The sequence below is a fragment of the Giraffa tippelskirchi genome, chromosome 7, assembly GCF_054371585.1.
Source record: "Giraffa tippelskirchi isolate mGirTip1 chromosome 7, T2T-mGirTip1v1.2.pri, whole genome shotgun sequence".
Lineage (NCBI taxonomy): Eukaryota > Metazoa > Chordata > Mammalia > Artiodactyla > Giraffidae > Giraffa > Giraffa tippelskirchi.
This window is the reverse complement of record NC_137281.1, coordinates 25426374-25444728: the sequence shown is the minus strand read 5'-3', so window position 1 is coordinate 25444728 and position 18355 is coordinate 25426374. Positions and strand designations below refer to the sequence as shown.

The window sequence follows — 18355 nt, the reverse complement described above, 5'->3', positions numbered from 1 at the left end:
CCGGGGCAGAACACGCGAGCGCGCGCACGTGGGGCCGGGGCGGAGAGAGGCGAGCTCCCTGAGTGGCGAGCCCTTCCACCGGTGAGTTGGGGAAGGGGCGTACAGAGCGGGGATGGAATGGGGGTGTATCTAGCGAGTGCGGCCTGCTCTAGGTCGGCCCCCCGGGAAACTCGCCGATTCCCCTGTGCCGAGGCCGGGTGGGGCTACTCCAGAGATCCCCGGAGAGGGAAGGGGCGGCGGAGCCCTCGCGCGCCTCGGAAGCACGCATAGCCTAGCTGGGCCGAACGCGCCTTCTCTCCTGGCAGATTCTTCACCTTGAAGGGAGATGAGTAAGGGGCGAACCTGACCCGAGTGCGTCTTTTGGCGGCGGCGGAGCTGGGAATAGAGAAAGTAATTGACAGATGCCAGATCAGTCCTGCCGCTTCTTCCCGCTGAGAAGCTCTTGGTTCTTCCTGCCCATCAGCCCCACCGTCACCACCGTAGTTGAGTCTGTGATTTGCAAACTTAGCATGCAGTGGAGATGGAGATGTTTGCCAAAATGCAGGTTCCTTGACCTCCTCCCGCCCCAAAAGACTGTAATTCTGGAGCTATGGATTAGTACCTGGAATCCTGCCTTGTTAAAGATCGTTTTGGTTTAGGAGTTCTGCGGACCTGACTCTTGAGAGATTCCTTTAGACTGTCAACATTTCTTGCTTTCTTAGAATGGTCGAGGTACTGATCCTCCTCTTCTCCACCCCCAACCCCAGAAACCTCACGCACCAAATACGAAGGAGACTTTAGTTCTGCCTCGAATACAATTCCTGGAGAAGGAAATGGCAACCCACTCTAGTATTCTTGCCTGGAAAATCCCATGGATGGAGGAACCTGGTAGGATACATACAGTCCATGGGGTCGCAAAGAGTTGGACACGACTAAGCAACTTCACTTTCTTTTCTTTTCAAATACAGTTGGTCAGCTCCTTGTGGCTCCATTCAAGCGCACACTCCCAATAAAAAAATGAGGTTATGTTCAGTCTTTTGCTCTAAGATCAAGTTTTAGATTCTCACCTCTCTTCCTGGAGCACTTCCTTCAGGCAGTTGGCAGGATTGCTAGGAGGCTGAGTGTTGCTCTGTGTGTTGATCTTTGAATTTTTTTGTGTGAAAGAATCCTCAGCTTCTGGAGACTATTTGATAGATTCTTTGTGGGCCATGAAAGCATCTTTAGTTGAATATTTTAAAATGAACCTCAGTCAGACTTCCCAGGCGCTCCAGGGGTTAAGACTGGGAGCTTCTAGTGAAGGGGGCAGGGGAACTAAGATCCCACATCCTCCCCACCCCCAGTTCCTGCCTGGCCTTCTCCCCACCTCAGAAAAGGGGGAAAAAATAGAAATGAACCTCAGTGAGATACATTTGGAGTCTGCCACATAGAACAACGGTACTGTGCTGTGCTTAGTCAATCAGTCAAGTCCGACTCTATGCGGCCCTATGGACTGTAGCCCACCAGGCTCCCCTGTCCATGGGGCTTCTCCAGGCAAGAATACTGGAGTGGGTTGCCATGCCCTCCTCCAGGGGATATTCCCAACTCAGAGATGGAACCCAGGTCTCCCTCATTGCAGGCTGATTCTTTACCATCTGAGCCACCAGGGAAGTCCAGAACAGTGGTAATAAAAAACAATAGATGTGACATACCGCTGTTTAACAATGATTCTTTTCTCCCTTCCTAGGAATGGGTGAATTTAATGTCCATCGAGTGCGTTTCTTTAATTATGTTCCATCAGGGATCCGCTGTGTGGCTTACAATAACCAGTCAAACAGATTGGCTGTTTCACGAACAGATGGCACTGTGGAAATTTATAATTTGTCAGCAAACTACTTTCAGGAGAAAGTAAGTCATTTGGGAGCCTGATTTGGTGGTGTTGATGTTAATTTTTTTTTCTTAAGTTCAATTCTGCAAAATCTTCTATGTCTTTTTTTGTATTCAAAGAGATCCAGAAGAAAATGACTCCCCTACTCTCTCTGTTGTTGAGAAACACAGAACAAATATACAATCTCTTGTCTGACTGATGAGCTTAGAGCTTCAATCTATGTAATGTTCGTTAGAAAGATCCTACCTAGGAATTGTGGTGCTCACTGCCATTTGGAAACACATGTTTACTAGATCTGTTGGGCACAGTATTCTTATTGTCAAGATCATTGCTTCCTATCAGTCTCTGCACCATTGTAACTTTAGTAAAGTGGCATTTCCTGCTGTGTTAGTACCCATTTCACTGTTAATTCAGAAAAAAATGATGAGACATTTTAATATCAAACTTTTTGGTGATGTGATAGCAAGAAGATGAATTCCTAAGTTATCTATTTGAAAGAAGGTAGATTTATATACCTAACATTTTGAAGTAAAGATTTTAAATTAGGTAAAATATCATTTGAGTATACGCAAAAGGCTGTTATAGCAGCATATTTTTCAAAGTCTCTGATTACGGATTTCAGGTGCAACAAAATAATTCAGTTCACATTTATTGAGTGCCTTGCATGCCCTCAACACCATGATACAAATGAATGGAAGGAAAAATGAATGCAGTGTCTAGCAGCTTAGTACTTGGAATTTAGGTACTCTGTAACTATTTCTAAATGACCGCAAGCATTAGGCATTAAGATGAATGTCAGAGGCCCTACCTTCAAGGAGCTCAAAATCCAGTGGGGGAAAGAAGAGTATACAGTTTTGAAATAGTGTGGTCAGTTTTATTATAGACCTAAGCATGGGCATAGAATCTTAGTGGAGAGGTGCCTTGCTCTGATGAGGTGGGTTTAGGATTCCTGGACAGGGATGACTTATCTGAGCTGACCCCTGAAGCACTAACAGGAGTTAAGAAATCACTGGTCACCAAAAATGAGTCTCATTCTAGAACATAAAAAAAATGCTGTGATGCACACTTGTTGCATCCTGTGATTTTTCTTGTTATTATCATTGCAACTATATAATTGTTTATATATTTGTTTAATGTCTTCTTCCCTGCTGAACTTCAGATTTTATGAAAAAAGGATCTTGTCAGTGATATGGCTGTATTCCCAGCATTTAGCAAGTGCTTAATACGAAGACATCACTGAGTTAATACGTGGTCGACCAGTCTTTACCTAGTACATCTTCTTTTCCACTCCCATTGGTTTTCTTTTTTCTTGAACAAATTAATTCAGTCTAGTCTTCCACTTTGTTTCCTTGTTCCCTTCCTGGTTATTGGAGGTTGATTAGCTCGGGTGATCACTCTCAAATCATAAAAACATTGTATCTGTCAGAGTGAAGAGTAGGGACTACTAGTAAGGAGAGTTATCTTCTATTCATGTCATTGACTTTGGCAATTTGGGCAGACCATTTACAGGTGCTTTGCTTTTCCAAGTTCAAAGAGGAAAAATTGTATCTCTTCATTCCCTTTGGTAGCAAGCAGCTATAGGAATAAAGTTCCTTGATTGTATGAATGCTTTTTAAGCAAGAAGAAAACACTTAGAAATCTGAGACTTGAATGAAAAGCTGGAGTGAGCTGCATTCATTTCTTTTATTTTCACTTTTTAAACAATGTTTATTGGTGAAATTGGCCCACAATAAGCAACATGTTTTCAGAGTATACATATTGATAACTTTTGACACGTACACACCTTTGAAATCATCAATCAAGATCATTGCAATGACTTTTAAAAATCAGATAACATCAAATACAATTACTTGCAGACTTCATTGTCTGAAAACATTCTGCAGAACAAGTCCTAGAAAAAGAAACAAAACTAACCGTATAACTAAAATGGGAGCCTGAAAAAAAATGAAAGTATCAGTATCATGATCTTCAGATAGTGTGAAACTCCACACTAAGTCATTTCTAGAGAGGCGTTTTAATTTTCCCCTTCTGACTGTGACCACTCAGTGCTGGTAGCTGGTGAATTCACTGTGGGTTGAGAAGTTATGGTATTTCTGTAGTTTTTCCCAGGTCATGAGTCTCGGGCCACAGAAGCTCTGTGCTGGGCGAAAGGACAGCGACTGTTTAGTGCTGGACTCAATGGAGAAATTATCGAGTATGATTTACAGGCATTGACCATCAAGTATGCTGTGGATGCCTTTGGAGGACCTATCTGGAGCATGGCCGCCAGCCCCAGTGGCTCTCAACTTTTGGTCAGTACACAACTATTGGTAATCCAAACCGAGATTTCCTCTTGCGCCCATTTACACTTGCTTCCCTATGTTCATAGGAAAGTGAAGTTATATCGTGGCCAGTTGCAATTCCAGTCTGAGCTGAATTCCAGCAACCAAGCAACCAATTGTACCTAGATTCCAATAGGAGATACACGATTGAGGTTGTTACTGGAGATGTAAAAATCCCTTGTCCTTTTGCACCCTTACTGCTTCTACTTTGGATCTAGTTTGTTCATTTATAACACCAGAGGTTTCAGTTTGGTTCAGCATCTCCCAAACTGTGTCCTTTGGAATTGGGAGACATAGACACTGTCTTTTATTTTTCTGCGCTTTGTGTTTTATGATACATTTTTGTTTCAGAATCACCGCGTATTAAATCCTTCTGTAGATTTACAACACACGTTAGTATATTAAAAGTTCTGATAGGTCTTTTTACAAGTTGACTTGTGGAACCATGTTTCTCAAAAATTTTTTGAGCACAGACAAAATTTCCCTCCTCCACGTGTATTCTTACCATTAGTTTTCTGTGATGAGTTTCTGATTTTTTTTTTTTGTACTATTTTGCAGTATCTTGACATATCTCCATGAAGGTGACAGTTAATGGGTCTTTAATTTAGGCCATCATATCTAGCACAGACATGCCGTGAAATCCTATTTCTCCTCCATGTCCTGTGCAGGAATTAGGCCACTCATTGGCCTGGTTTCTGGCTGGGATGTGAAGGCTGCCAGGAACCAAATATCTTGATACCAGTACTTTTTTCCTCTCACAAACTATTTTTCCTCTTTCAGAACAAGTGTTAGCTTGAGGGAAGAAATGTGTATATTTTAAATATGTATATTTAGTTCTCTAAAATGCTTTCTCTGTTTTCCACCCCCTTTTCCATGATAGGTTGGCTGTGAAGATGGATCTGTGAAATTATTTCAGATCACCCCAGACAGAATCCAGTTTGAAAGAAATTTTGATCGTCAGAAAAGTAAGGGTTATTTGTCATCAGGGCAGTGAGTAGTGTTAACAAGAAGTTACGTTTCTGTGCCACTGGAGATGGGATACTTTACTGTGGGTCCAGGGAATATTTTAGCTGTGTGCCAACTTTCTGTGATGCAGGGTATATGCTAGATGCTGTCCTTAGCTCAGGTTCTCTCCACTGTGTAACATAGCATAGCTGTGACTGCCTGGTTAATAATAATAGAGAAAACTGGCAATCCAAAATAGGAAAGGGAGTGTTTCTGTGCGAATCAGTTTGTTAGTTCTCACTCACTTAGAGAAATTTTGATAAATGTGCATAAAGTCTCAAAACTAGGACTTTGCTGTAGGTAGGAGCTGTGGTTCTCAGTCCGGCTAGTACTTGCAAGCTGAATGTGGGAATTTTATAAACAATTGCCCCTATTCCAGCTGCACCTACGGACACTGACTTACAGATCAGAGGTTGGCAACCTGTTTCCTTAAAGACACCAGCTAATAAATATTGTAGACTTCAGCAAAGTAGCCCTAGATAATGCTTAAACAAATTGACATGGTTGTACTCGCCTAAAACTTCATTAACGACAACAGGTGGTCACCCTGAGTTGGCCTTTGGGTTACAGTATGCTGACTCCTCTTGAGAGTGGTGTCTGAGATGTTCTCTGTGTCCAATAGTAATATTTAGTCTCTATTCATCAAATCCCTGTATGTTTGTTTTTAATATCTTTCAGGTGTTCTGTTTTTAATTACAAAGGTGACACGGTGTTGTTAAAAATTTCATGTGTTTGGCTAAGTGTGAGAGAAAAAATAAGTGGCTCATTTCAGTCTGTAGGCAACATTTTTAAAGGAATCTAGACCTTTTTGTATCTTCAAACAGATGGATACATTTCCAAGAGTGCTTGCACTTGCTTTTTAGCTTATTTTTTTTTCATTTGCTATATCACAGACATCTTTCTGTGTGAGTTGAGTTGTGCCCATGTGAGTAGCATTCCATTTTACGGTGTTCCATAATTTATTTGACCAAGCTCCTATTGATAGATATTATTATTATTATTTTTTTTTTTTTTTGCTACTCAAGCCAGGGCTGTAACGAACATTCTTTTCTTCACTTGGGCACTCCAGTAATATTTCTCTGTGGTGAAATTGCCAGTGCAGTTGCTGTAACATATGCACGTTTAAATTTTGTTTGGTTACTGCCGGATCACCCTCAGAAGGTTGTGCTTGTTTATACTCCTATCAACCGTTTATCCATTATTAAAAGCAAGCATATGTTATGTGGGTCCCAGGAAAAAGTTGTTCCTCACCTGTAACAAAACAGTTCTTCACAAGAATGCAGTAGGTGAGCGCTAAGACTATAGAACACTAGTAGATCACTGTGGAAAGAGAACTCAGTTACCGTTTGCTGTATATTTACGTGTATGTCACTTTCTCTTTGGTTGTGAAACTCCCTAGATCGAATCCTGAGTCTCAGCTGGCATCCTGCTGGTACTCATGTTGCGGCTGGCTCCATAGACTGTATTAGCGTGTTTGACGCCAAATCAGGTGACTGTTTTTCTCAGTTCATTTGGGATGTGGGTCTTGTTTGTCAGATTCACATTTCTGTGTTTCCAAAAGCTTGTGACCTTGTGCTTTCACCAACCTTCTGAGATGTCACCATGAATTTCATATCTTTCTTGGATTCCTACTGCTGCTTTTGGGAGAATCTTGATTCTTCAATGGAATACAGTATTTTTCATCATAAGAATTCACAGTAAAATTTGCCTTTAACCAGTAAGCCACTTACTGTAAATAGTCAGTAGATACCTATTTATATATACCAGTTCTTCGTAAAAGAAGGTGTCTGTCTTTGAGGAACCTAAGTTCTTGGTAACACAGTAACGTATTTCCTCTGCTCTTGGCCTGGAGGATTGGCTGATGGATTCCTTCAGTGATGAGACTGACTTCAACCTGTTAGGTGGCCGTCTGTACTCCCCTCTAAGATGAGAGGATACACAAGGCAGGGATGTCGCCTTTTTCTTTCTCTGTACTGCTTAAGCAAGTTTTTTTATTGTTATCAGTCATATATGCATATAGTCAAAGAATTCCTTAAGGCTTTTTGCAAAAAAGCAGGACTCCCCCGGTATCCCTTCTCATGCTCCTCAAAGGCAATAGCCTGCAACTCTTAGCTGTTTCTTTTGATATGTGTCTCTGTGCTATACATAGTATGCTTAAAATACTGTATTTTATTTTCCTTAGTTTTAGCCTGTTATTTATTGACTTCTACTGTATTAACCCTCTTTCTTTGCCCTTTGCCACATGTACTCATATTTCTTCATGATCCTCCCAGTACAGTTATATTGTAATTTTGTTCAGATTAGCAGTTGATGCTTTTATTCTTAGATTATATAGGTACTACTTGCAAAGTAAATGTCTTTTCCTTTCCTGTATGCTTTTTTTAATTTTATTTTTAATTGGAAAGTACCCTATATTCTTTTCGTTAATATTGTGTGTGTCTCTCTCTCCTGTGTGGTGATTGATACATGTATTAGTAATTGATCTCTACATTCTTCTAGTTGTATAACGTAGGTTCAGCTACATCTGGTTTTCTTTCTTATTTTGGGTGGGGTGGGGTGGGGGGCATTGCATGGCTTGCAGGATCTTAGTTCCCTGGCCAGGGATTGAACCTGGGCCCCTGCAGTGAAAGCACCAGACCGCCACTAACTACGGACCACTAGGTAATTCCCACTTCTGGTTTTCTTTCTACAACTTTTATCTCCTCGAAGGATTCTCTCCCAGAGCCTTCTGCCGTGCCTCAGTCGAGTTAAGCCAGTTTCTGGGCCTGCTGCACAACTCTGAGATCTTGAATTCTGGTTTTTCAACCATTCTGGGAATTCCCTTTGCTTGTCTCTCATGTGGAGTTCCCTGTGGCCATGTCATGCACTTTCCTAGTTTATCACTTTGTTTTGTGGATCCTGAGAAAGGGTTTGTGAGAAAGAATTCTAAGTTAGAAATTATTTTTCCTTGGAATTTTGAAGCCATGGTTCTGCTGTTCAGCTTCTAGTGTTATGAAGTCTGATGCCTTCCTGGGAGTAGATCCTTTGTGTGGGTTTTTATGGTTTGTTTTTCCTGGGAATTTTTAAGCTCTTCCTTTTATCTTTACTGTTCTGAATTTAATAATTATGTTCTTTGTTGTGTAGATCTGTTAATTTCGATTATATTGGACAACTTGATAGGTTCCTTTAATCCAAAACCCATGTTTTCCATTTCTGAGGAAAATTCTTATAATCATTTTGTATATGTGTTTCTTTCCATTTTTTTCTAGAATTTTATCATTTGAATGTTGGCTTTTCTCATTTATTTTCTTTCTTTCTTTTCCCTGTTACTTTTCTTTTTTTTTTTTTTCCCCAGGGAGCAAAAGTAATTTTATTCATTGCCATTAAATATAAATTGACAGAAATAGTCTTAGATTTAGAAAACAAGGATCACTGAGGAGCAGACACTTGAATAGAAAAGAGTAATAACTGTGATGACTGAAAATCTGGGAATCACTGTAGGGCTGAGGTTCCCAAAGTTACTGTGAACCCCACTACGGTTCATTTTTCTTTTTTTTTTTTATAAATTTATTTATTTTAGTTGGGGGCTAATTACTTTACAATATTGTAATAGTTTTTGCCATATCCCTGTTACTTTTCATCTCTAACTTTTTACTCTGCTTCCTGGGAAAGTTTGTCATCTTTATCTTAGTCCTTTTCTTGAGATTTTCCTTTCTGCTGTTTGCTTCTAGACTTCTTTGTTTCCTGCATGTTCTTTTTTATAGCATTCTCCTTTTATTTCACTATATAGCATACTATTCTCCAACACTATTCTCTTCTCCAACTGTTATTTATTTTTCTCTACTCATCTCTTGGGCCTCTGCCTTCCATACTGAGGCTGTCCTCCAGGGTCTAGGGGTTCCTTTCATCACCAGACAAGTTTATTGCATCTGAGCTTCACTGAGGAATGGTCTGGCTTGACTGTCATTATGGGGAAGCTCTAAAGACAGACTGTTTAGGTCCTTTGTCTTGTACAAGTCATGTTTCCCAGAAATGTTTTTTGTTCTCTTGTGGGGTGATAACAAGCAGGGCCATCAGCATTCTAAGAAAACTGGTTTTCTTAATGTTGAGTGACAAGTTTTAACTTAATCTTTGTTCCATATAGCACTCCCACCCTCAGTTGCATTGATACCCCTCTTCAGAGAATAAGTTTCTGGTCTCCTCTGAGAAGTGGAGTTTGGGGAGTTGCCTGGCTTCTTAGCTGTGAGGCAGGACCTAAGGGATATCATATCAGTTCAGTCACTCAGTCGTGTCCAACCCCAAGGACTATAGCACACCAGGCCTCCCCATCCATCACCAGCTCCCAGAGCTTACTCAAACTCATGTCCATCGAGTCAGTGATGCCATCCAACCATCTCATCCTCTGTCGTCCCCTTCTCCTTCTACCTTCAATCTTGCCCAGCATCAGGGTCTTTTCCAATGAGTCAGTTCTTCGCATCAGGTGGCCAAAGTATTGGAGTTTCAGCTTCAGCATCAGTCCTTCCAATGAATATTCAGGACTGATCTCCTTTAGGATGGACTGGTTGGATCTCCTTGCAGTCCAAGGGACTCTCAAGAGTCTTCTCCAGCACCACAGTTCAAAAGCATCAATTCTTCTGTGCTCGGCTTTCTTTATAGTCCAACTCTCACATCCATACATGACTACTGGAAAAACTATAGCTTTGATTAGATGCATCTTTGTTGGCAAAGTAATGTCTCTGCTTTTTAATATGGTGTCTAGATTGGTCATAACTTTTCTTCCAGGGAGTAAGCGTCTTTTAATTTAACGGCTGCGGTCACCATCTGCAGTGATTTTGGAACCCAAGAAAAGAAAGTCTGTCACGGTTTCCATTGTTTCCCCATCTATTTGCCATGAAGTGATGGGACCGGATGCCATGATCTTAGTTTTCTAAATGTTGAGTTTTAAGCCAACTTTTTCACTCTCCTCTTTCACTTTCATCAAGAGGCTCTTTAGTTCTTCTTCCCTTCCTGCCATAAGGGTGGTGTCATCTGCATATCTGAGGTTATTGATATTTCTTCTGGCAATCTTGATTCCAGCTTGTGCTTCATCCAGCCCAGCATTTTGCGTGATGTACTCTGCATATAAGTTAAATAAGCAAGGTGACAATATGCAGCCTTGACATACTCCTTTCCGGATTTGGAACCAGTCTGTTGTTCCATGTCCAGTTCTAAGTGTTGCTTCTTGACCTGCATACAGATTTCTCAGTAGGCAGATAAGCTGGTCTGGTATTCCCATCTCTTGAAGAATGTTCCACAGTTTGCTGTGATCCACATAGTCAAAGGCTTTGGGGTAATCAGTAAAGCAAAAATAGATGTTTTTCTGGAACTCTCTTGCTTTTTTTATGATCCAATGGATGTTGGCAATTTGATCTCTGGTTCCTCTGGCTCTTCTAAATCCAGCTTGAACATTTGGAAGTTCACGGTTCATGTACTGTTAAAGCCTGGCTTGGAGAATTTTGAGCATTACTTTGCTAGCATGTGAGTTGAGTGCAATGGCGTGGTAGTTTGAACATTCTTTGGCATTGCCCTTCTCTGGGATTGGAATGAAAACTGACCTTTTCCAGTCCTGTGGCCACTGCTGAGTTTTCCAAATTTGCCGGCATATTGAGTGCAGCACTTCCACAGCATCGTCTTTTAGAATTTGAAATACCTCCACTGGAATTCATCACCTCCACTAGCTTTGTTCATTCATAGTGTTGTTTCCTAAGGCCCACTTGACTTCGCATTCCAGGATGTCTGGCTCTAGGTGAGTGATCACACCATTGTGGTTATCTGGGTCATGAAGATCTTTTTGTATAGTTCTTCTGTGTATTCTTGCCACCTATTCTTAATATCTTCTGCTTCTGTTAGGTCCATACCACTTCTGTCCTTTATTGTGCCCATCTTTGCATGAAATATTCCCTTGGTATCTAATTTTGTTGACGAGATCTCTAGACTTTCCCATTCTGTTGTTTTCCTCTATTTCTTCACACTGATCACTGAGGAAAGCATTCTCATCTCTCCTTGCTATTCTTTGGAACTCTGCATTCAGATAGGTATATCTTTCCTTTTCTCCTTTGCCTTTAGCGTCTCAGGTTTCTTAACCTTTTTTTCAACCAGTCCATCCTTTTAACCCCTCTTTCACAGTGTGTCTGGAGTCACCAGTTGCTGGGTCTTCCGAGGATTCCATGGTAGAAATCAGGTGGTTTCTTGGCTCTTCCTACTGCTAATTTGGGACTTAGTTTTCAGGTTCTACTAAGTCAGTTACTACTCTGTGTCTGCTTTCCAGTCCCCAAATTTTGACACTCTTGTCTTCTGTCCCATTCTCATGGAGATTTGGAAAAGAGCAGAGTAGCATATGTATGTGCAGCTGGCCATTTTTAAGTGAAGTCTCAAACATCTCCTTTCCATCTCACCTCCTCACCGCAAATTTCTTCTGTCAACATGCCCCCACCCCACCCTCCTTCTCTAGGTAACATTTTGGTGTTCCATTCCTGAGTTCACCATAACCACTGTTTATTGGCTCTCTGTGGTCTGGGCTCAAGCAGCTGAACTTACCAGATGCCAACACAGGCAGCTTTTCAAGACTAAGGAGAAATGAGTGCTGTTCAAATGTGGGCTTTGCTTTTTTTTTCACCAGGGAGCGCTATTGGTAAGATGCTGGTGGATAGGCAGTACATGGGCGTGTCTAAGCGGAAGTGCATCATTTGGGGTGTGGCCTTCTTATCGGATGGCACTGTCATAAGCGTGGACTCTGCTGGGAAGGTACAGATCTGGGACTCAGCTACCGGGACCCTCGTGAAGAACCATCTGGTCTCGAATGCTGACGTGCAGTCCATTGCTGTATCCGATGTGAGTATAGCCCTTGTTGGAGCAGTTCCTGTACACCTTGGGCAGGGAGGGGAGAAGGCTGTGTCAGTGATGTGCCACCAACACTGAGTGTTGTAGTGGAGGAAGATGAGCTTAGGACAGTGTGTCTCAAAACCCACAAAATTTGCCTGAACTCTTATTATCCAACAGTTAGAGAATATTCTCTAAAAGGTTAGTTAGCTGAGAGGTTTTTTTTCAGATTCTCCTTATCCCCGGTTAACCCACCTTTTGACAGAACGGGGTTTTTTTAATGTAAAATTCGTATTTTATAAACACATAATATAAGCTTTTACAATATAAACTGATACAATGCTTCTTAAAATATTTAACTGGAGGATAATTGCTTTACTATGTTGTCTTGGTTTCTGCCATACAACAACATGAATCAGCCATAAGTATCATATGTTCCCTCCCTTTTGAAACTCCCTTCCACCTCCTACCCCATCCCACCCCTCTAGGTTGTCACAGAGTTGAGCTCCCTGTGTTATATAGCAAACTTCCCACTGGCTGTTTTACATATGCATATGTTTCAATGCTACTCTCTCTCTTTGTCCCACCGTCCTCTTCCCACTCCCACCCCGTGTGTATAAGTCTGTTCTCTCCATCTGCATCTCTATTCCTGCCCTGCAAATAGGTTCATCAGTACCGTTTTTCTAAATTCCATATATATGCGTTTATATTACAATGTTTGTTTTTCTGATTTACTTCACTCTATGTTACGGGCTCTAGGTTAATTCACCTCACTAGAACTGACTCAAATTCATTCCTTTTTATGGCTGAGTAATATTCCATTGTATCTATGTACCACAACTTCTTCATCCATTCATCTGTGGATGGACATCTAGGTTGCTTCCGTGTCCTGGCTGTTGTAAGTAGTGCTGTGATGAACATTGGGGTACATGTGTTTTTTTGAATTATGATTTTTTTAGGGTATATGCCCAGTAGTATGATTGTTAGGTCATATGGTAGTTTTATTCCTAGTTTTTTAAGGAATCTCTGTACCGTTCTCCATAGGGTCTGTATCAGTTTACATTCCCACTAACAGTATAAGAGGGTTCCCTTTTCTCCACATCCTGTCCAGCATTTAATGTTTGTAGATTTTTTGATGATGGCCATTCTGACTACAATGCTTTTTTTAAATGTAAAATTTATGTTTTCTTATTGAAAAGCTTCTTGAGACTTCAACATAAATTTTTGTCATATTACTCTTATGCATATATAAAATGGGAAGTGTGTGAAATAATGCAATGAGGATATTCCTAGAACTTCTTTACATTCAGAGTTGGACTCTGAATCACTTGGATTCAGTTCTCAGGGTCCATGGTTCCCACATGGGCCTCTCGGCCACCCACGGTGTTGGTAGAAGATGCTCCACTGTGGTCACAAAGTTTTCTTTTAGGCTTTTGACAACTCTTCCACAAGTTTTGATATTTGTTCTTTATCTAAAGATACCACACATACAAAGATTGACAGATACAAGATATTTTTATTTCAGAGATGTTAAAATGTAGGAAAGTGTGTACCTGAGAATCAAGGGATTTTGGTCCCTTTTTTTTTTTTTTTAACTGAAAAAAATGCAGTGATACAAATTCCCCGTTCTCAGAAATGCTTATCCCAAACTCTGGAACTGGGCAGACTTGGGTTTGAATCCCAGTTGTGCCACTTAACATAGCTCCGTGTCTTCCTTAGGCAGGTTGCTGCTTTCTATGCCTCAGTTTCTTCCTGTGTGAAAACAGGGATGTTCATAATACGTTCCTCATAGCTGTCTGAGGAAAGATTAAATGGGTTGCACTTGTGAAGTGCTAGGTACAGTGTCTGGCACAGTGAATGTGCTATTACCATTTTTATGTCTCTTTTAAAACCAATCCTAATTTCAAGGCTTTTCTCCACACTCTCTCGCCAGAGCAGATGATTATTTTTAGGTTTCTTTTTAATGGTTTTTTTCATTGATTAAAGAGTGAATTTTGGCAAACACCCAGTCCTTTGATCTACTTGGAGACTTTGTGTGTGTCCACACTCACACATACCTCTTCCAAGTCTGTTTTTCTCTTGCTTGGTTCCTGCTGCACTCCAAGGAACCCCCCCCTTTTTTTTTTCAGTTTAACTTTTAGTTTGCACTGCTTTCATTGCAAAGCATGGACTTTCTCTAGTTTTGACACAAGGGCTTCTCTCATTACAGTGAGCAAGCTTGTTTCGTTGTGGAGCATGGGCTCAGTAGTTGTCGTGTTTGGGCTTCTCGTAGGCTACAGTCCATGGGGTTGCAAAGAGTTGGACACGACTGCGCAACTTCACTTTCACTTTTCACTTTCATGCATTGGAGAAGGAAATGGCAATCCACTCCAGTTTTCTTGCCTGGAGAACCCCAGGGATGGCGGAGCCTGGTGGGCTACCGTCTATGGGGTCGCACAGAGTCGGACACGACTGAAGCGACTTAGCAGCAGCAGCAGCAGCAGTTGTGACCCATGGACTTAGTTCCGCCACCAAGGATTGAACCCATGTCCCCTGCATTGGCAGGCAGATTCTTAACCACTGGACCACCAGGGAAGCCCCCAAGAGAGCTTTTGTTTGCTTCTCAGTGCTTTTATGATTCGACCTCAAGGAAAGAGAATGTGGAGTGAACTTGCCTTCCCAGTTATTCTCTGTAGGTAGGACTTCGAACAGATGGCCATTTGATCTGTTTAGTGGAGGTAGAGGCAAAGAGCGTGTGAGTTCCTAAACAGCTCAGTATTTTCACTTTTGCTCTGGGCTGATGCTTTTCAAACTGTACCCTCAGAGGAGGTAAAGGAGAGGCCTGTGCCCAGAGCAGAGGCTTTGGCAGCAGAAAGCGTGTAGCTTTGTCAAGTCTGTACAGCTGCAGACTGGGCAAGCAGGTAAACTCTTGAAGTTCCAGCTTCCTTAACAGGGTAGAGGCCTATTAAATAATGATTAGGCAGGGGGGGAAAAAAGGTAAAATCATGATTCATACAAAGATGAAATGGACGTATGTCTGAGATTTTCTGTAACTCATAAATTATTGAGGGAGCCAGTAAGACGTCATAAGCAGTTCAAAGGGAGAAATCCGAGAACACAATTAATGTCAGGCCATCAGGAAGGTGAAATTTTACGATTTTGTTGCAAACTCAGTGTCCACAGGGCAGTCATCCACTGCATTCTACCAAGCAGAATCCCTTTGCATCTCTACGCAAGAGAATCTTTTGCATCACTCTCAGCTTTTCACAATCTGTAGAGTTGTGAAATAGCTCTCTAACAATCAAAGGGCTCCCTTGACAAGGACTTGCTCTGCTCATTTCAGTCCTTTACAGTTTCTCCCAGTAGGGCAAATGATACTTAACGCTGCAAGCTGTTGAAAGATTAGAGGTGATGTGACTTAAAGTTCCTAGCATAGTGTGTAGTTGACAGCAGCTCCATGTTTGTGTGTTCAGACGTCTCACTGTTCTTGACCAGTTCACCTACTCTTTACACTATTTGACTGGTTTAACTACTTATCCAGGTTCCTGATTTTTTTCTCACTACCCTATCAAGTATCCTGTTTTGTTTTTTTCTTACTCAGAATTATGTGCAAAAAACAAAATTACAATGAAAATGATTTTAGAGAAATTTTAAAAAGTAGTTGTAGACACAGCAGGACCTTTTAAAACTAACAGAAATCCCAGTGCTCAACATACTGACCAGAAAGAGCCTTAAACTGAGGAACCAGGGAACCTGCATCTTTGTGATATTGATCAGGCCACTTCCCCTCCTCAGCCTGCCCTTGCTTCTCTAAAAAGAACGGTGAATTTTAGGGTTTTCTGAACTTCTGTCTTCTGGCTGCCTCTTTTGAGGCCCCTCTTTTGCCCAATATTATTGCTATTCTGTTGAGGTCCAGTTTCCATTATATGAAAGCATTCTTAAGTTTAAAGTACTTCCTGTTAATTTTGTCAGTAGGGAGCGCGTTGTGACCTATTCATGGAATTGTTAGCTCCTGGAGGAAAAAAGACCCCTGCAACCTCCTGTCCCCAATTATGGGCGTTTTCCCCCATAAGCTTTCTAGGTAGAAAACCTCGGGGAATATTTTGTAACACTGGGCCTTGTTTTGCTCAAATGTACCTCCCTGATGATTTCCTTTCTCAGCAAGAAGACAGTTTCGTGGTGGGCACAGCCGAGGGGACGGTGTTCCATTTTCAGTTGGTCTCTGTGACTTCCAGCAGCAGTGAGAAGCAGTGGGTGCGGACGAAGCCATTTCAGCATCACACCCATGACGTGCGAGCCGTGGCTCACAGCCCCACCGCACTGATATCTGGAGGTGGGTTTTGCTCTCCACCTGGCTGCTGCTTTACTCTGCCCATCTCCAGTTATGTTCATGCGGAGCTTTTCCTGATTCCGATGCATTTTCCCCTCTCCTTCTCACTGCAGGCACTGACACCCACTTAGTTATTCGTCCTCTGATGGAGAAGGTGGAGGTAAAGAATTACGATGCTGCTCTCCGAAAAATTACTTTTCCCCACGTGAGTATCATCCTCTTAACTGCGACCGCCTTCTCACCTCCCTGTCCATCTGTCCCACAAGACAGCACCACTCACTCTTGGGCGAATCTGTAGGTCTTCTGTAGTTACCTGCCTTCTTCTTTCTTCTGTCTGTTTCTCAAGCAAGCGTCTGGCAAAGATATTTACAGGGGCCAAGAGATTTAGGGCAGCATTCCTAGTTCATCTTTTGGGGAAATCATTCCTTTTTCCAGTTTATGTAGATTTTGTTTGTTTTTGAGGCTGGGATCTTTATTATTCTGGATGGGAGCAGAAAAATCCAGGCTTTCAGTGTTCTTTTCTAGGTAAATTCATCATCTTTCTAGGCTAGAAACTCTTCTGCCCACTACCTGCTTCTATGTTCCATTCAACCAGTAAACCTTACCGAGTCTGTCTCCTCACCCTCCCTCGAATCTAGCCATTTCTCTTTGTGTACACTGCCGTTATCCTAGTTTGGATCTGTGTCTTTTCTTTTTTAACAATAGCTTGTTAATGATCTCCTTTTATTTAGTTTTGTGTCATTCCAGCTTATTCTCCATATGATCTGTTCAGAAAGCAACTTTATTCATCGCTCCATGCTTGAATGCCTTTGGTTGTCCCTCGTTGCCTTCAGCATAACGACCTGCTTCCTTAGCATGGCTCATGATACCTGTCTTGATATGGAGAAGAGAGTTTCTTCCCTCCCCTCTACTCTCACACCCTTGCAGCACCTCCCTCCCCACCCCCACCCAGTCTGGCAGTTCTGCAGGACTCCTCTTTACTCCCACAATGCTCTCTTATCTTTGAGATGGCTCCCAAGCCGAGCTGCTGCGTGTTTGCCTGGAATGTCCTGCCCCACTTTCTTTCCTGAGTGATCTTTACCAGTGAACCTCGTCTGGACTCCTGCCTTTACTGCCATGGGGTTAGACTAAATATCCTTTCTACATTTTTTCATCAAATATTGTGCTTAGCCGTGTTAAAATTCTTTGCACCCTTAGTGTAATTGCCTGTTTAATTTTACGTCAATCCTTTAAACTGTAAGCTCGAGAGCAGTAACTAGGTTTTTCGTTTGTTTGTTTGGTTCCGCTGGATCCTTGTGGCTCACGGGCGTCCCCTGTTTCAGCACACAGGCTGTAGAGCGCATGGGCTCAGTAGTTGCCCCCTGGCATGTGGGATCTTAGTTCCTTGACCAGGGGTCGAACCCACATCCCCTATGTTGAAAAGTGGATTCTTAACCACTGGACCGCCAGGCAAGTCCCAGTAGCTAGGTTTTTATTTACCACTGTGACAGTGCCTGGTGTACGGTAGTACTCAGGAAATACTTATCAAGTCAGTGGATTTCAACAGTAAAAGTGTTCTGAGGTGTTACTGCACTAGATGACCCCAGCCTGTTTCTGTCTTTTTGTTTTTTGGACTGGTACAGCGACGGCTTGTTTCCTGTGCAAAAAAGAAGCAGCTTCTCCTCTTCCAGTTTGCTCATCACTTGGAACTCTGGCGACTGGGATCCACAGTTGCAACAGGTAAGCTGGGAGAAGGTTTTTTTGCAACAAGAAAACTGGGAGAGAGAAGCCAGAAATTGCAGTTGAAATTCTGCTTGTGGAAAAATGGAAGTTGGTTATTTTTCTGTCTGTTTGACATCCTTACGGTTTCCCATCCACTAGACAGAGCAGAAGAGTTCCTCAGAGTGTTAAAATTGTTACCTGGACACCGAATCACCTTTAGAAAGTTTGCAGTTCTGTGCAGTGCACTGCAGGGTATAGGGAAGGCAAGGGTAGTGGAATAGTTCGCCCTGGATGGACTGGGATCAGAACAGGCTGTTGAAAAATGACAGACTTTCATGT

At 42.0% G+C, this 18355-nt stretch overlaps 1 protein-coding gene across 7 annotated transcripts in view; it reads left to right on the top strand.

Moving 5' to 3' along the window:
- Positions 1 to 7: 7 nt before the first annotated feature.
- Positions 8 to 18355, top strand: part of UTP4 (UTP4 small subunit processome component) — a 28976-nt gene continuing 10628 nt past the window's right edge. For 2 of the 7 annotated variants that reach the window (XM_081512694.1, XM_081512691.1), the window contains exons 1-10: positions 8 to 81; positions 306 to 390; positions 1703 to 1863; positions 3943 to 4134; positions 5045 to 5129; positions 6569 to 6658; positions 11807 to 12018; positions 16147 to 16318; positions 16429 to 16520; positions 17938 to 18034. In XM_081512694.1, coding sequence (XP_081368820.1) covers positions 1705 to 1863; positions 3943 to 4134; positions 5045 to 5129; positions 6569 to 6658; positions 11807 to 12018; positions 16147 to 16318; positions 16429 to 16520; positions 17938 to 18034 — 1099 coding nt within the window. In that variant the 5' untranslated portion in view covers positions 8 to 81; positions 306 to 390; positions 1703 to 1704. Of the gene's footprint in view, positions 82 to 305; positions 712 to 1702; positions 1864 to 3942; positions 4135 to 5044; positions 5130 to 6568; positions 6659 to 11806; positions 12019 to 16146; positions 16319 to 16428; positions 16521 to 17937; positions 18035 to 18355 lie in introns of all 7 variants that reach the window. The other 5 variants (XM_081512693.1, XM_081512690.1, XM_081512692.1 and 2 more) reach the window with 3 other exon arrangements.